The sequence below is a fragment of the Dunckerocampus dactyliophorus genome, chromosome 1 (genome assembly GCF_027744805.1).
Source record: "Dunckerocampus dactyliophorus isolate RoL2022-P2 chromosome 1, RoL_Ddac_1.1, whole genome shotgun sequence".
NCBI lineage: Eukaryota > Metazoa > Chordata > Actinopteri > Syngnathiformes > Syngnathidae > Dunckerocampus > Dunckerocampus dactyliophorus.
In genome coordinates this window covers 9,848,854-9,867,465 of record NC_072819.1, presented here as the reverse complement: position 1 = coordinate 9,867,465, position 18,612 = coordinate 9,848,854, and the positions used below count along the sequence as shown (strand labels likewise).

The window sequence follows — 18,612 nt, the reverse complement described above, 5'->3', positions numbered from 1 at the left end:
AGCAGGTTTCACTTTATTTCTTTATGTTCTTTAAAATGTAATTTTTGGTCACACTCTGTTCCATGTTGACTATAATAGGTCATAAAAATAATGTTTGATATAATGTATATGCTTGGTACATTACTTATTCATTTTACAAATATTTTTTTGATAATTTAGATCATAAATCATATATTATTCTGGTAAGAAATTATTTTACTTTATTTAATCTGAGGAGCCAAAACAGTTGGCTCTCATGAGCACAGTAATAAAAACTGTCTCTCCTAAAAAAGCCGAAATTGTTACTTATTACTCCCCATAGCACCAAAACAGGAGTCTGGTGTTTACCTGAGGCAGATGTGCTGGATTGGACTGGTGTAGTGGGGATATTTGGATGAAGGTGAGCTGAGGAGCTGGAGGTCTCAGCCACACAGGTTGACAGAGGAGCGGTAGGAAGACGCGTGGCTGACTGCTTTCTGTCTTTCTTCTCCTCCAGCGTAGATGAACAGTGCACTTTAAAAACAATGCCGCCTTCCTCCTCTTCTTCTTCATCATCTTTGCCTTGCTCTGCTGCACCTTTCTCCAAGACACCAGTCTCCTCTTTCTCTCCCTTCACTTCATCTTCCTCATCTTCCTCCATGTCAGTGAGGCGGTAGACGGCATCCTGGGCAAGCGGTCGGAATCCCTTAGTGACGACGCCTGGGTGTGGGTCTAGGATGGTGGCCAAGTGGGGTTTGGCCAGCTGCTGCCAGTGATGGAGTGTTAAGGAGCCTGAAAACGAGAAGTATGAATACAAGCAGTCGGACCAAGCCAGGTTCTGCCTCACAGTGGTTACCTTCCATGGGCTTGACAATCTGCAGCTTCTCCGGTAGGAAGGTCTTAAAAACGCTGGAACCTAAGGAGAGTTCTGACAAGTTGGAAAAAGAGGAGAACGAGCTGCCCATCGGCGAGCTGCAGCTGCTTCCCGCCTCGTGAGCCTCTGCCGCGGTCAGAGCCTGCAGCTTCTTTTCACGCTCCACCTTGAAAAACTGGTGCTCCGACAAGAAGTTCTGCCGTCGCAGTGACAAGCGATGGAGGGCTTTGGTGAGGTCATTTCCACCTGGAGAGCCCGGGTGGCCCATGGGAACCTCGTCCCTTCAAACACAAGGTTCCATTAGTCAGAGCATTAAAAGCCATCTTGTATGATTTTTATTGCATCCTACCCCCGAGTAGACTGGAATGGCTGTGCAGTCATCACCAGAGAGTTCTGACGAGAACCAGGAATTGGGGGGGTGGCCGAACTTGGCCGGGATGTTGAAGCGTTGACGGAGCGGACTGTCTGGAAAACCCTCTTGTGGGAGATTCTGGAGTGGAAGGTCCATTAGATATTAGAGTGAAGCTCTACATTACTACATGAATGCTACATAATACAGCACGAAAACAATAATGTGACAGTAGAACCTGTTTAAGCCTGTCCTGCTTACTGTATATCCATAACCCGTCTATGCCACAAACAAAACCAGTCCCTAAAAGTTACTAAAAAGTGCCTACTTAAGTTGTCATCAACATACGTGGTGGACCACTTTTTGTCAAAATACACAAGTAAATGTGCAAGCAATGAATAGTTTTCAATCTCGGTTATGTCAACAAGCCCTTAAGTCGACGTCAGTCAGCATAAACGGCTTCCACTGTATTATCCAAACAATGAAGGATGTCTGATGATATCAGCCGATATTGGCTGATGAACGATAAACCGATGTGACCAGATATCTGGTTTGACAAGTGAGAGATGCAGTTACATCGGTGGCAGCCTCCTGGATCGATAAGAATCAGCCATAAATCCTTAGATGAATCGATTGTAGAGACATGCACCGGGTATCGCAAGACTAGCAACCAGCTAACTGTCCGTCTCTTAAACAACGCGAGAGCCTGGGCTGTCACCGAAATGATTGTTTCTAAGTAGCTTAGCATTCCTGAAGACAAGAATGGATCTATATAGTATTAGCAGTGCTAGCATTAGCAGAGCGCTAGCTAGTCAACGGGAACGATTTTCAACACATCAACAAAACATACGTACATAATAGCGATTTAATTTACCTTATTTATTATGTATTGTGTAAAACTAAGACAGGAACAACATCAAATTAAAAGCACAAAATGAATACAGACCCACCATCCACAAGTACATGCCTGGAGTTTGTTTTTCAGAGAGGTGCACCAACAAATACTGTATGCACATTAGCACACAATAAGGTAATCAAATCTTACCTTTATGCATTCCCATACAGTAGTGCCAGCATTTGGGACCAAATATGAGGTGAAAGAAAAAGGGGCTATTGCGGGCTATTTTGGGAACCTATCCCCCACGATAAACGAGGGAACAGTATTGAATCCTACTTCATGGAAATTCACTTATCGCTGTCGGGTCTGGAACCAATTAACCGCGATAAACATGGGATTACGGTATAATTGCTTGTAACTGACTATCAAAAAAATTAGGAATTAGTTAATTTACATTTTTACATTAGAAAACACACACAGAGACACACTGACCCACATGAATAAAGAACAACCCTGTTAGACACAATTCCCGAGGGATTTTGAATCTCTCATGAAGACATAACAAGGTGGACTACTTTGGACTGTATTTGTGCCGATTGGCCTTCTTACCTTTGGTCTTGAAATGCAGTTTCTTCTTCAACACTCAACTCTCTCCTCATAGTACCCTCAATCTCTGCAGCCAGCGAATCCTACACACACACGCATACATACATATACAAGTATATATATAAACACACACCAAAACATTTCAACAGAGTGGTATGCTCGTCAAACAGGGTTCTTCTATGGTCCTCTCACCATGGGGAAGGCGCCATAGGAGAGGTGCTGTCGCATCCCAGAGGAGAGGGTGTTTTTGTTGCGAAGCTCCCTAATCTCTTCCTGGGACTCATGGAGCATCTCTGCACACTCTGCATTCCTCTCCGCCAGCTCGTTCAACTACATCAGCATAGAATTTTAAAAGTGGCGCTCAGTGGAGGCGTCCTCCAGAAGTTGACTGTGCGTTTGCATAACATGGTACCTCTGCCGTGAGCAGTCGCTGCGCGTCTTTGGAAGCCTGCAAATGGATCCTCAGCTCCTCTTTCTCCAAAGCCAGCTTAACAACAACATTGACAATGCAGTGACTATGGCCTGTATGAATAATGCTGGAATCTTTCGGACAGAGATGTTGACATAGAGTCCTCACCTCTTTGACTCTGTGTTGCAGCTCCACAATCTGGGAGAGCAACTGCGCAATCTCCTCCTGGTGTCGGACCAGCTCCTCGTTCTTCTGGGACAGTTGATCAGTCAGAGACACCATCTGGCTGTTGGACTCACCTGAAAAAAACCCCCAAGAGTTTAAAACAGAAGGAAAGAAAGAAAGAAGAAAATGCATAGGCGGCAACCCCGATGTATCCTACTGCTATATATAAATACAGTACATGGTCTTGGCTCTAATGAATGACATTCTACATCTTTATACAGTCAAACTTGTCTATAGCGGCCACTAGAGGGAGTCTGTAAAAGTGGCCGCTATAGACAGGTGGCCTCTATAGATAGGTTGGCGTCCAGTTTGAATGTTGACCAGTTGAGGAAAAAAAGAAAAAAAAAAGGGGGGGGGGGGGGGGGGGGGGGAAAATAATAATAATGTTGACCAGTAGAGGGCACTGCGGACTGTGGATAAAAGTTGTACAACACTACTAGGCTTGTTATTATCATGGTTCATGGTTTTAATCCTGAACATGCATGAGTCAAACAGTAGCACATCACATAGTACAATTCACAATTTTGCATGTCCAAAATGGAGTAGGAAGAAGCAAAGCTTATTTAATCCTACCCCTCATCAGTTTCACATCACTTGCAATACATTTATTCACCTCTTGTTCTTCCAAGTGTACTTTGTAGGTCTACATGACAATGTAGTGCAATCATAGCCAAGGTTTTTACTTACTAAAAGGAAGCTAGAGGCTTAATAATAACTGATAGAATATATCCACGACCCACAGAACAAAGCTGTGCTAGTAATGTCTTACGCTTGTTTTTTATATTTTACTTTTTATACGGCAGTGTCATTACAGCTTTAGTTCATCAGGAAGTGACGGGAAGTGACGGTGGGCGTCCCGAGCAGGAGAGCTAGGCTCAGTGCTAGCTGTTAGTTTCGAGAGAGTTGGGAAGTGTGTTTATGTTGGCGTGGATGTAAAGTCCTGCAGTGTTCTCCGCTGTTAATAAAGCCATTAAAGTGCATCGGCGACGTGAGTCTCTCCTTCCCCACAACAAGAGGCATTACAGTATTGACCAGTGCACACCAGGAAATAAACGGTGTCATTTCTTACAGGCATTGCCGGGACAGCTATGTAGTGGGGCTTGTTTAACCTTTGCCTTGTGGGCAAGCAGGAAGGAGAGACGATGCTGAGAGATGTGTGTGTGTTCTGAGCTGCTGTCTGGTGGCCGCGTTCAGAGCTTCGGAGCTGAATAACACTGACAAGTTAACAGACTAGTAGCGAACGGAAAAGAAGACGGCTTTGTTTGTGTCGAATACAGAAGATGAGGACTTTGATGGATTTGTGGATGAGGTTGATCAAAAATAACGTGAGTACATTCTAAAATACTTCAATTAAGTACAACCGAATTCATTTTTGCTCCCGCTGCCGCATGCATGCTAGCGTATGTTTTTTTTTTATTGTAGCGTCGCTGGGAGCACGTCCTGTTCCCAGCCTACTTTGCGGTAATGTTTTGGTGCAAATGCTCTTAAAGTTACATGTTTGACCAGGAAATAGCAAGCTCAAAAGAAGACGGCTTTTTTATGTGGAACAACTGACAGTTTGTGTGGATCTTGTGAATGATTGTGACTGAGCTAGGACTCAGTAATTAAAGTCTACACATGACGGTGTCATTGATTGAAAAACGAAACTTTTTCGTGCATGAAGCTTCTACTTGAGTTGGTAATTTGGCCGCTATATGCAGGCAGATATTGACCAAGGGAGACAAAATGGGTGGCCGCTGGCCGCGTTGGACAGGTGACTGCTATATATAGGGTCTATAACATGTAAATTTGCTGGGGGGGATTTTTCAGTGGCTGCTATAGGGAGGTGGCTGTTCTATAAAGGTGGCTGCTAAGACAGGTTTGACTGTATATACTGTGTCATGGTTTTTCAAAAACATATTAATGAAACATGCATATTTAAGCAAATTTTCAAGCATAAAAATGGCTAAATAAAGCAAAATACAAACATAAGACATTCAGAAGATGGATTCAAAAATGTTGCGATATATAGTATTCTACACTGGTCACTAGGTGTCAGTAATGTTACTGTAATGTTTGGTGAGACACACAAGCACCAGACTTGCTGATCTGAACAGCAGGCTTTTATTTAGTTATCAGGCTCCTCTGTTGTGGAACTCCCCCCCCCCCACTCAATCCGGGGGACAGACAGCCTCTCCCTATTTAAAAGTCAACTCAAAACTTACCTCTTTGCTTATGCATATAGTTAGAACTGACCCGATACGCTGATATGTTTTAGAGACACTCCTCTATGTTCCTTGGACTAAGACTAAGATTTCTGGTGTGATCTACTATCTACTGTATGTCTCTACTCTATTTTTATATCTTAACCCAACCGGTTGAGACAGACGGCCACCCCACAGAGCCTGGGTTCTTCCCCAAAGGGAGTTTTTCCTTGCCTCCATAGCCAAGTGCTTGCTCATGTGTGGTTTCAGTTGGTTCTGTTTTTCATTTATGAATGTGACGTCCATGTGTAAAGTGCCATGAGATAACTGTTTTTGTGATCTGGCGCTATATGAATGATTGATTGATTGATTGCAGATTTGAATTATCACACAACAGGCGAAATAATCCCTAAGAGCTATTGTTGTGGTCGTAAACCACGCCAAGCTAAAACCCAACTGTGTAGTCACTTCCTGTTCACCCCCCCACTCATCTCCCCTAGCACCACAGTCTTATTTACAGTATGTCTTAAATGTCTTATTTTCTGTTATGTTTACTATATTGGGTAATAGGAGTGTAAAGATGACTATAGGGGTGTTATTTCAAGTCTATAGAGCTCTAATAATGTTAAAACCCGTAATTAGAAGGTTGTAAACAGGTTTTCTATGCTTAACAACAAAAATATTTGTTTTATAAATTAGGAATCCTACCTCGAAATTTTGGAACCAATTAACCGCAACAAACAAGGGGCTACTGTCCCTTACAAAAAGTAAAGTAAACAACTCACGCTTGTATTGTAATGCATTTAATTGAGGGAATTAAGTATATGAACCCCTACCAACCACCAGGAACACATTATAATGGGCTGTGTGTGAATGTAGTTTGTCATTCCAACTCGGTACAGTAGATGGCATTGTAACTCTACTTCTTAACACACCTCATCTGCACCTGGTCTGCCAGTGAATAAGAAGATGTAGCAGGAGGGATTAGTGTTGCCGCTATATTTCACCCGTATTCAGAACCCTCTAGATTCTGTTTTTTTTTTTTTTTTAAAAAAGCGACTCTATTTGGTCTTGTTGACCACTTTTGGAGACTCTTCTAAACGAACAGATGGATGGTTTAAAAATATGGACTCACGTAGCTCCTTGACGCAGTCGCTCACAAGCTGCTGCTCCTTCTCCTCATAGGTGATGGTGTCCCTCTTCAGTTGGCAAGCCTGGGGCCCGTTGCAATGTTAACATAAGAACAAGTCGGCCACACTAGCGGTTGTGTCCTGATTCACCACCTACCTCAGACCTCAAAGCCAAGTTCTCCTCTTCCAGCTCCTGCAGCTTACACTGCATTGACTCCAGCTGGCCGAGTGCGGCAATGGCGGCGCTTCCTCCCGCTAACTGACGCTGCCTCACTGGGGTTGACGTGTTGGAGTCTGCTTCACACTCCTCTGAGGCACTGGCGAACATCCGCAGCAACTCATCCTTCTTACTGAGCTCATGCTGCAGCTGGTGTACCTGGTCATAAAAGATTGGAAAAGAAGTCACGAATGCCAATTATTAACATATTAATTACTTCCATTTCTGCCCTGATGGCATTTTTGTACTTTATTGGACATGTAAGCGCATATGTGGAACGATAAGTGATAATCACGGTTCGGTTCATTTTCACTACAGTTGGGAAACAAAATGCAAACCATAAATTCTCTTAGCTTTTGTGTAAAAAGCGTTGATAAAATATGACTTATCATATATCAACATATAGCCTAGGTTCCCAAAGTGGGGTACGCATACCCCCAGGGGTTGCCAATTGCCATTGGGGGTACGTGAATAAAAATGAAAACCAATTACCGCCTAACACAGTTAGGAGCGCGCCTGAACGACGCATAGCACAGAGCGCACCGTCATTGCAGAAGGAAGGAAAGACACCGCATGAAGTTCTTCATTGCTCTGTGTGAGTTATATGAATAAGGAAGTAAGTTTGATGATTATGTTTTGTATTAAGATTGTTTAATCTTCAAGGTTTAACTTATATTGGTGTTCCAATCCCGGAACTGTGAAAACCTGTCAATGTATATGCGTGTCACGATGAGAGAGTGGAGATTCCACTGAATATGAGGCTTTATCGCTGCTTGTATGTATTTCTGTACTTTAGATACTGCTTTATCAGGTTTTTTCAACTGTCCCTTTCAATTTGGTATTAAATTAAAATGCAGATTCATATAGCGATTGCAAATGGACAAAATTGAAGCTCAAGCTCAACCCATTCAAAGGGAAGGATCCCAACATCTGTCTGAAATAAAGGCTATGTAGGACAAATACTTAGATTCAATGCACAATACAATTTTTTGGCTTCAAGTCTAATGTCTGATGGGGTACGTGACTGTGAAAAGTTTGGGAAGCACTGCACTCATATAGTACACAGCTAACGTTTGCAAGCGGTATCATCTGCCCACACTCGACCAGATGACAGCGTTCAGAGCCAAGATAGGCAAGTCCATGTCTGACAAATGTAGTACCTATATCACTGGTAATATTGCCTTTTCCCCTACTTAAGAACAATTCGACATAAGAACGGTCGGGGGTGCACACAATCAAAATGATCTTCCGTTTACTATAAAACATATAGCATATATAAAATCTAAGTGGTAAACTTTGCAAACTACTATACTAAATACCAATGATTAGTACTTCACATTCACAGTTTCAAAGTTTACAGGTCATCAAAATACTTGATATTCAGGAATTCACAATTCAAACCAATATGGCAATAAAGATAATTACACATAATTCCTCAATAGTTGTGTACATAAACTGAGTAATATGTCAGTGAAAATAGCTATGCAGCGTTCATCATGTATTACGTCCAGTTAGCATTTGCTATACAACGTTACAGATACAGTACTGCATATGAGAAATTCTAAGGATTATGCAAAAGACAATACAGCTGTAGTCAAGGCAACATATTGAAAAGCTTTCAGCAATGGGCACATTTTCCATTTCATCGTGACATAGTATAGAGTTCATAGTAGAGTAGAGTTCATGACGCAAAGTGCGGCCATGAAACAATTGACTGTTTTCCTACATAAGTAGCCACTACAGTGAATGGATAACTTTTGCTTTAGATATAGGTTTTTTTATGCTGCCGTGGTGGCACGAGGGCAAATCAGGAAGGGTCTTATTGTCATCAGACGTCTGTGAAGTGACAGTAATGATGCAGGTGACAAGTGACCCACACTACCTTTGCGATCGCTGTAATGGGCACCCCTGATATAGCATATACACTATGTCCATCTATACACTATTACTACACGGCTTTTACTGAGCCGTGGCGCCCTGCCACGATCTATTACACGTAGCGGAAACCCTGGTTATAGTCTTGTGGATAAATGTCCGCTTAAAATCATATTCCTGCTATTGCACTTTGTTAAAAATTGGGCTAATCTGCTTGTGTATGTAGTACCGTGATGAAAAATTAACATCCATCCATCCATTTTCTACGACCACAATATATTTGAACTAAAAAACACTGCTTGCGGTGACAACAATTGTTGTTCAAATAAAATGCAATAAATTGCAATTACAGATTTACAGTAGACCACTTGAATTTCACGGCTTCTCTCTATCACAGTATCTAAAAAATATGTAATTGACAAATCATGCCATTTTGTGGTTGAATTCAGCCTATTATTAGTAAAAAAATATGCGCAATCATATGTTCAATTATATTTTTCATATTTTTTCCAAAAATTAAACATTTTCAAGCATAAAAATAGCTAAATGAACTACAATACAAATATAAAGTATTCAGAAGACAGATTCAAAGCCGGTGTGATAATATGTAGTATTCTACACTGGTCACTACGTGTTAGTAATGTTACTGTAATGTTTGGTGAGACACACAAGCACCAGACTTGACTGCTGGAACAACAGGCTTTTATTGCAGGTTTGAATTACCTCACAACAAGCGCAATTATCCCTAACACGAGCTATTTTTGCGAACGTAATCCACGCCAAGATAAAACTCAACTCTGAACTCCCAAAGTCACTTCCTGTTCATCCCCCCCCCCCCCCCCCCCCCCCCCCAAGTTCCCCAAGCAGCGGAACACATTTATACCAAGCACGAGTCTTATTTAAGTCTTAAAGGGCTTATTTTCTTTTTCTCTAAGAAAAGAAAAATAAAAAAAAAACATTTTTAAAAAATAAATAAAAAGGGATTATATTCTCTTATTACATATACTATATTGGGTAATACAAGTGTAAAGGTGACAATTGGGGTGTTATTTCATGTCAGGGGAAGTGTAATAATGTAAAAAATCATATTTAGAAGGTTTTTCACAGATTTTCATGTTCATGTTCTAAAGACAAAAAAAATCCATTTACAGTATAAATAAGAAATCCTACTTTTCACTATACATGTTCGGGTCTGGAATCAATTAAGCACATTAAATGAGGGATTACTGTAATTAATTACAAAGTCGTCTATTTTTTATTATTTAGACACATTTTTAAATCCAACCACAGTTTTTTAATGCAACGACCTGAATAATAACGTAATATGGAATTATCATCATCATTTAATAACTTAACAGGCATTCTTCTATTGAAACACTTCAGACTGATTGATGAATTAACCCACTTTTCAAAATGAAAAGCTTGTTTCTCAATTTTGAATTTGCAACTACCTGGTCCAGGGATTGTGCTAGTTGTTCCTCCACTGCCTCATTGCGCTCCTGCAACAGGTGGTTCCGCTGAAGAAGTGACTGCCCGATCCGAGCTGCCAGCTCCAGGTCTCTGTCCCGCTGGCCAATGACAACACAGGACACACGTGGTGAGATTGAATTGACGGAACTACGAGTACGAAGCAAAAAAAAAAACAAAAAAAACTGCGACACACAATGATGACACCAACCTCAGCCAGCAAACGAGTGACCACTTCGATGTCATTGTAGGTCTTGGTCATCTGCTCCACGCGATCAGAGGCGAGGACTGGCCGGACAGAGATTATTTGGAGGAACACACGTGCAAATGTCACAGACATGTGATGTAGCTCGTTCATGCAAAACGTGCATGCAGGTAACCCCACAAAAAAACTTGTAACATTGACCCAAGTTAACAGACACACTTGTGTAACTTGTCAGATTCATGTTGTAGATTATAAAAAGATATGACCACAAGCAACATGAATTAAAACTAAAGATTGCATATACATTAGGGGTGTATTCGCAATCGCATTTTTCAGTCTGAAACTTCCGAGGCATTCCAATTTCCCACACGATACTAAATACTGTAAGTGAGGGACAGGAAGTGTTTATGGCATTACGCCAGTAGCGGCTGCTGGTCATTCGGCCTACATCATAAACGTGTTTATTTACTTATATGTAACTTCGACCTTCCGTTCCTTGTCAAGAAAATGATCTGTGACGCTGTCGTACCAACTCGGTGTCTTTTCCAGAGACTTGGCCAGTGTCACCTCAATGGCCAGCAGAGCTGACAGAAGAGTGACAGAAAAGAGTCGCCAAACACAACACTAACACAAAGACAACGTTGCTGGGGATCGGTAAAGTCTCCGGATCAGTTCAAAACAACGGAATGGTTTATATTTCAAGATCGCTGATTTCACTGTCAATCAAAAAGGGATTCCGCCTCAGAAAGATCATAAAATCATCATGCAGAAGCCGAGCGTCCTGGCCAGCCCACTGCCCCCTAGACCCACAGAGACGCTGAGTGTCCGATGGGCGAGACAAAGCCCAGCATTTATCCAATGACCGTCCAGTGTCGGGCAGTGGAACAACCCACTCTACACTTCCCCATCAAAGTCAGTAGCGCCATGGCGTTGTGATGATGAATGAGAAGGAAGTCATGTCAGCTACCTGTGATAAGTAGCTGATTCTGAACAAAAAATTAAGGTATTCTAGCTCATATTTAGTCAATTAAATGTACAGCAGTACATACAGTATATGACCGCTTTTTTTGTGGACATTTTAGGGGAAGCTTAGCTTCCCTTGCAGTCTTAGAGCAATCGCCACTGCATTATGTGTCAACTTGGTCAATAAATACAGTGCAGTCCAGCCTTTGGCTAGTTGGAGCCATAGCTTGCAATAGTGCCAAGGAGAAGCTATAGTGTCTCCCGTTTGGAAAGACTTGGCCTTCCTAGCGTGATTGATTGATTACAATTTTGAATCCAATTGTTCACAGTTACAAATTATTTAATCATGATTAATCACCATTTGCAATTATGTCTGAAACATGCCCATTTTCACTGTATTTTAATAACACAAAGATAAATTACAGGACATGATTATACAGTAATCCCTCGTTTATTGCGGTTAACTGGTTCATGCCCGACCATGAAAAGCGAATTTCCGCAAAGTAGGAGTCCTTATTTATAAATTGAATATTTTTGTCGTTAGAGCATAGAAAACCTGTTTACGGCTTTCTAAATCAGTTTTTTTAAACATTATTAGGGTATTACCCAATAAAGTAGACATGAATAAGCTATTTAAGACATAACTAAGCCTTGCGCTTGTGTGTGCTGATATGAATATGTTCCCCAGGGGAGCAGAGTGAGTGGTGGACAGGAAGTGACGTCAGATACAAAGCGTCTGTATGACTGACAAGAGGTCTAACTCTGTTCGCCACTGTTGTATTAAGCATCTAGGTACGGAACAAGTGCACAGAGTGAACCCTCTTCCTGCATGTTTGGAGGCAAGAAACGAGGAAAACAGACACGCATGCACATGACAATATATGGAGGCCGGCAAAATTATTCAGTTCATTATCATTTATCGTGTGATTTATTAAATGTATTTATTATCACGAGACAGCTTTTTTTCTGAATGAGAAATATCATCACATTTTAATCTCGCAAGGTCTCGTGTCACCCTTAACATATATTGTGTATTATTAGATATTTGCTTAGCATATACTGTATTGATCTACATTGGATTGCTTTTAGCATCTTTAATGGACATAATTTATCAAACTGTTTTCCTGAAAACTATTTACTCCTTTACATTTTTATTTGAGAATTGTGTTTACAGATGTAAGCGGTTTTATGTTTTGCATTTTGTTCACTTACTGTACCCAAAATGAATCGAACCGTGATCTTAAAACTGAGGTATGTACCGAACTGTGATTATGCCGTACCATTACACCCCTAATATAAATTATTTACGGCAGAAGTATTTGGATATTCATACTTTTTATACTATCTTTTGTGATGAAAAACTGCGTAGTTGGTACTGCACATCCATTGTATTTTTAAGCACTACTGATGTTGACAGTTTGTTTTGATAAGGAATGGCCATGATAAATCAATTCATGAAATTCTTACATTTTGCAACATGCAAGAATGTCTCTTCAGTATATTTACAATCAGTTACTTAATTAAGGAAATTCCTTCAAAGGCCCATCCCAAAACTGTAAAATATGGTCACATACAGTACAGTAGTTGCTCGTGATCATCTCAAGACAGGTTACACAGAACTAGACGCTATTTATGGCAACACATTGACTTGGAAAATCATGAAAACAAAAATCCTGATCCAAGCCCAAATGCGGAAGTGGGAGTCACACTCTACCTCGTGCTAACGCTAACCAGATAGGCCAAGAAAGATACCTTTCGAGAGGCTTTGGGAGGCAAGGTGGGAATGAGAGTGATGGTCCAAAGTAAGATATGCTAGCAAGGGAGAGGGGGGAGAAAAGAGAAGAGAACACTAATAAAAGTTGAAGCAGAGCAGAGAGAACAAGCAAAGAGAAAGCAAAGACTCAATAAACCCATGAAACACGTTAGTGCTACGTATTGATTGGTTAGGTCTACTTTAAGCACCTGAGTGTGCGCCACCAGCGGTGCGTTGCTGGACATCCTACCTGTTAGAAGAGAAGGTGCAGTTCTCGTCAGTGAGCCAGTAGCCTGATGGACCAGCTTACTGCACACACCGACCCACAAATGCCTCATATTTACTTGGAGGTTGAAATCTCTCTTAGCTAAGCACAGTGAGGCATTTTCAAACCAAGCAGATGGTGAACTAATCCAAGGCACACTCTGACCTCTGGACGTGAAACCTCCGCTACAACCCAGTCCAGTGTAAAAATAACCGGGTGCCATCTTTGTCACACACCGCCGTAATCCTGTCTTAACTGCTATATTTTTTTAGTTTTTAATCGTAGTACTACAAACAGCCTATGTCGACCAAATCATCAAGTTCCAGTCCCATCTAAAAGCACAGGCGACTAACTAATATGCATGCAAAACAATACTATTTTATACTAATGCATGCTGGTTACTTCATGTTGGGTAAGTGTGCACTGGGCTTCCCAGCATGAATTGCGGTTTGTAACTTAGTATGAAATAGTATTGTTTAGCATGAACTGTATATTGGTTTGGTTTGGTTAGTTTAATTTTATTTGAACATGCATGAAGATTACAATGGAATACATCTAATGAATCATCATGTCACAGTTTCACATGTCCAAAAGGAGTAGGAAGAAACAAAGATTATTTAATCCTACCCCCATCCATTCCACATCTTGTACAGTACATATTATTCACTTCCTGTATTCCATGTCATATTTTTGATATAATAATCAGTGAAGCAAGCATGACAGAACAATAAGTATACAGTAATAATCAAGACTCTTCTGCCTTGTATTTATCAAACAGCAACTGCCTGTATTGTTTTTTTAATTTGCTCATCTCGGTACATTGTTTGAGTTCCTTACTTAATCCGTTCCATAATTTAATTCCGCAAACTGAAAAGTTGTGGGTTTTCAGCGTTGTTCTCGCATATAAGTGTTTTAAATTTAATTTTCCTCTAAAATCATATTTCTCCTTGTATATTAGTGTGTAAGCAGTTTTTTTCACTATCCGCATTGTCCATGTGGTGCAGTTACATCGCATGTTCCACATGTTCTAACGATGTAAAGATTACTGGTATTAATGATAAACTGCTGAAAATCTCCCAACTGTTAGTATTATCGGCTCTTATTGATAATAAACCCATTTCTTAGAGTAGCAGCAGAAGAAGAAGACGACGACCCACATGCGCAGTTTGCAATGTTTGGCTCGTAAAACCATGGCGGCACCCCTGCAAACAGCGCTCCTGAGAAGAACAAGATCTTATGCGTGGTCATATTTTGGATTTGCAAAGGATTCTGAGTGGAAATAATTTAAGAAAATCCGCCCATCTGCAGAAAATGCAGAAAAAAAGTAAAAGTACACTTGTAGTCGAATGCATGGTTTGTCAAATGTTCCTACAGTTTGTCAATGAAGGAAGCTTAAGTTAAGTGTTAGCAAACGTTACTGCTGTAAAAATAGGCCAACATGTATCGAGCGCCATCAGCAACAGCGAGTAGTGCGTGTACACGACAGATATGCTCCTGCACACGTCGTACACCGGTGCAGAGTAAAATGTGTCAACATGTTTCTGTGGGTTTTCTGCTGTGTACTACCACTGCTACTTCATTATTGCCAACGCTGCTTCCAAATTCGGGAGGATGCATCAAGTGAGCCAGAAAGGCTGACTTACAGTGATGTGAAAAAGTGTTTGCCCCCTTCCTGATTCCTTTAGTTTTTTGCGTGTTTGTCACACTTAAATGTTTCATGTCATCAATTTAAATAATTTATGGCAACACAACTGAACACAGAATGCAGTTTTTAAATGAAACCTTTTATTATTAAGGGAGAAAAAAAAAAAACTTACATGGCCCTGTGTGAAAAGGTGATTGGCCCCTGTTAAAACATAACTTAATTGAGATTAATTTAGATCTATCAGTGTGGAAAAGGTTATAAAGCCATTTCTAAAGCTTTGGGACTCCAGCGAACCACAGTGTGCACCATTATCCCCAAATGGTGAAACCTTCCCAGGAGTGGCCGGGCAACCAAAAGTACCCCAAAAGAGCAGCGACGACTCATCCAAGAGGTCACAAAAGACCCCACAACAACATCCAACGAACTGCAGGCCTCACATGCCTGAGTTAAGGTCAGTGTTCATGACTTCACCATAAGAAAGACACTGGGCAAAAACAGCCTGCATGACGGAGTTACAAGACCAAAACCACTGCTGAACAAAAAGAACAGTAAGGCTCGTCTCAATTTTGCCAGAAAACATCTCAATTATCCCAAGACCTTTGGGAAAATACTCTGTGGTCTGACGAGACAAAAGTTTAACTTTTTGGCAGGTGTGTGTCCCATTACATCTGGCGTAAAAATAATGCTGCATTTCAGAAAAAAAACATCATACCAACAGTAAAATATGGTGGTGGTAGTGTGCTGGTCTGGGGCTGTTTTGCTTCTTCAGGACCTGGAAGACTTGCTGTGTAAATGGAACCATGAATTCTGCCTTAATCCTGAAGGAGAATGTCCAGCCATCTGTTTGTGACCTCATGTTGCAACGAAATTGGGTTCTGCAGCAGGACAATGATCCAAAATACACCAGCAAGTGCACCTCTGAATGGCTGAAGAAAAACAAAATGAAGACTTTAGAGTGGCCTAGTCAAATTCGTGGCCTGAATCCTATCGAGATGCTGTGGTTTATGCTGGCGGTTTATGCTCAAAAACCCTTCTGTGGCGCTGAATTACAACAATTCTGCAAAGATGAGTGGACCAAAATGTCTCCACAGTGCTGTAAGAGACTCATTGCAAGTTATCACAAACACTTGATTGCAATTGTTGCTGCTAATGGTGGCCCAATCAGTTATCAGGTTTAGGGGGCAATCATTTTTTCCACACAGTGCCATGTAGGTTTGGATTTTTTTCTCCCTTAATCATAAAAAGTTTAATTTAAAAACCCAGCATTTCAGTTGTGTTGTCATCAGTTGTGTTGTCATCGAGTAATATTTAAATTTGTTTGATGATCTGAAACATCTAAAGTATGATCCGGTTAATTTTGAGAACAAAAACATTCCATGTTAAAAACTAATCCTGGTGGAAACACATTTGCGACGTTGGTGCTAAAAGCTCTGTATCAGCTTTTATTGTTGGGAAAAAAAAAATACAGATGTTGGCCGATATCACATTTTTATGCCAGTATCGGCCCGGTAATTATTGGTGGCCAATAATATCGCACTTATCAGCATATGCCAATATGCCAATAACATGATCAGCTGATACTGATCTCTATTTTGAGCACATTGAGCAATACTATGATAATGATTGACAATTTTGGTCATAATAATCGTTATATGAAATTTTCATATTGTTCCATCCCTAGCTATTTTGGTTGCACCATGAGTGAGGTAGGCGTTACATTATGGAGATCAACAGGTGACCAACAGCACACGGCAGGTTTCCCCACACAAAACAATAATGCTTAGATCAAAAATCCCTAACTTTGCGGGGTTGTGAATGTTGAATTACGAATATGCGGAACAGTATTGCAGGCATTCAGATAAATAGGCCTTTCTTGTTGTCTTAAGCTTATGTTAGATTGAAACCATACACACAATAGTAGTTTACATAGTTTAGTTTCACATTCTGCGATTCTTCCTTCCGCTGTCTTGTCATCAAGCTAACCACACCGCCAGCACCACCCCACAACCACCCAAAGCTATGCTGCAAACAAGCCAACACTTTGACACACGACAACCACGTGCCGAGTTGGATTCACTGTAATTCCTCCTGACTGGATTGAAGAGGATGCCTCACGTGTTCAACGCACACGCACACACACGCACACACACACACACACACACACACACACAGCATCTGTTGACTACAGTCAGTGAAGGAAAGACTGGAGAATGGATGTATTGAAACCAATGATCTCATCAATGAGAGTTGTGGTTTCTCCTAACATTTTGGTAGAGAACTGCAAGTCATAACCTCAGCCCTCAGCTTTAATCTCATGAAATGTCTCAACAGCACACGCCACTACAAACCTAAACCCCCAATTTTTTTTGGTGGTTGCTTGGTGCAAAAGCCAATCTTTTTAATCCTCTTGAGGAGGCAGATCCAGACAGGAATGGTTTGGCTTATTAGTGGTGTCAAATGACGATTGTTAGGATACAATGGAGTGGGGCCTCTGCCCGCCAACGATTGTCGTTTGGGTGATATCACCTTTGTTAGCGTCTCATTCAGATGTAATGATGGTCATGGACCCACCTGAAACCAAGGTGGCTGTGAGGCGAAATGTCTTCTAAGACAACCTCAACAGTCCAGTTGCGATCGATTCAATGCCCTGAGAATACACTGACTTGGATGAATGGGGAATAGTCAGAGGTATATTTTGGGAAAGAAACTAGTAAGCACAACTAGTTATTTTTCTAATTAATTTGCCCAACACTGTGTGTTGTTATGTTATTGTTGTGGTTGCACGCTGCTTAATGATAAAGATGAAGTTAACAATACGACAACATGCCGACATAAAAGATCCCATTTTTCATAGAAATGACAGACTTCGACTTAAACAGGCACTTTTTCTTTTAAGAACATGGTGGACAGGAAAATTGGTCGACATAGCGAGGGTGTCGACATAAACGGGACCAACTTAAGCGTGTTCCACTGTATGCCATCAACATGATTTTGAGGCGGTTTAAAAATGGCCAAACTACAACATATACAGTAGTTGCTTCGAAATGCAGACATGCTTACTCATGTAGCGGAAAGTCTCTTCTGCCAGGATGGGGGAGATGGCGTTGTGCTGGGTGGAGCCTTCATCTGGGGAGCAACTCGGAGAAACCACCCAGTCCTGGCTGTCTGACAAGTAAAAGGATCCGGATCCCACCGAACCAGACCCCACCGAGCCAGAGTAATGCCGACTGCTGCTGCCCAGGCCCTCATCTAAGTCAAAGAAGAACACATGCAAACACAGTTTTCAGTCGTATAATGTCAACATCACACACAAACACAATGCCACAAAATGCTAACACACCAACCTGTCTCAGTGCTGGACTCCTTCTTCTCCACCGCTCTTGGTTTGACTTCAAACATTTTGGAGAAGGTGGCGGGGGGGGGTCACATCACATCCTGCCGCCCTGCACTGATGGATGGCGGCATCACACCATTACCTGCCACAGTGGAGACTGGTGTTAGATGAATTAGTAAATCTCTTAAACAAATACCACATTTTTAACAACCAAAAACAACTCCAGCCATATACAGAATATCACAAAAGTGGCTACACCCCTCAGATTACTGCAAATATTTTAGTATATCTTCTCACAACACTAAAGAAACCACAC

General features: G+C 41.2%; 1 protein-coding gene across 4 annotated transcripts in view; it reads right to left on the bottom strand.

Annotated features, from left to right (window-relative positions):
- Nucleotides 1-18,612, bottom strand: part of trak2 (trafficking protein, kinesin binding 2) — a 29,231-nt gene that overhangs the window by 6,445 nt on the left and 4,174 nt on the right. The window contains exons 2-15 of one of the 4 annotated variants that reach the window (XM_054796299.1): nt 18,307-18,438; nt 18,023-18,211; nt 13,052-13,111; nt 10,343-10,419; nt 10,116-10,232; nt 6,730-6,948; nt 6,578-6,656; nt 3,203-3,333; nt 3,038-3,112; nt 2,818-2,955; nt 2,629-2,708; nt 1,182-1,322; nt 815-1,113; nt 328-750 (exon numbers count right to left, since the gene is read on the bottom strand). In XM_054796299.1, the coding sequence (XP_054652274.1) occupies nt 328-750; nt 815-1,113; nt 1,182-1,322; nt 2,629-2,708; nt 2,818-2,955; nt 3,038-3,112; nt 3,203-3,333; nt 6,578-6,656; nt 6,730-6,948; nt 10,116-10,232; nt 10,343-10,419; nt 13,052-13,111; nt 18,023-18,211; nt 18,307-18,361 (2,083 nt within the window). In that variant the 5' untranslated portion in view covers nt 18,362-18,438. Of the gene's footprint in view, nt 1-327; nt 751-814; nt 1,114-1,181; nt 1,323-2,628; nt 2,709-2,817; nt 2,956-3,037; nt 3,113-3,202; nt 3,334-6,577; nt 6,657-6,729; nt 6,949-10,115; nt 10,233-10,342; nt 10,420-13,051; nt 13,112-13,302; nt 13,362-15,674; nt 15,889-18,022; nt 18,212-18,306; nt 18,439-18,612 lie in introns of those variants that run through there. The other 3 variants (XM_054796387.1, XM_054796470.1, XM_054796555.1) reach the window with 3 other exon arrangements.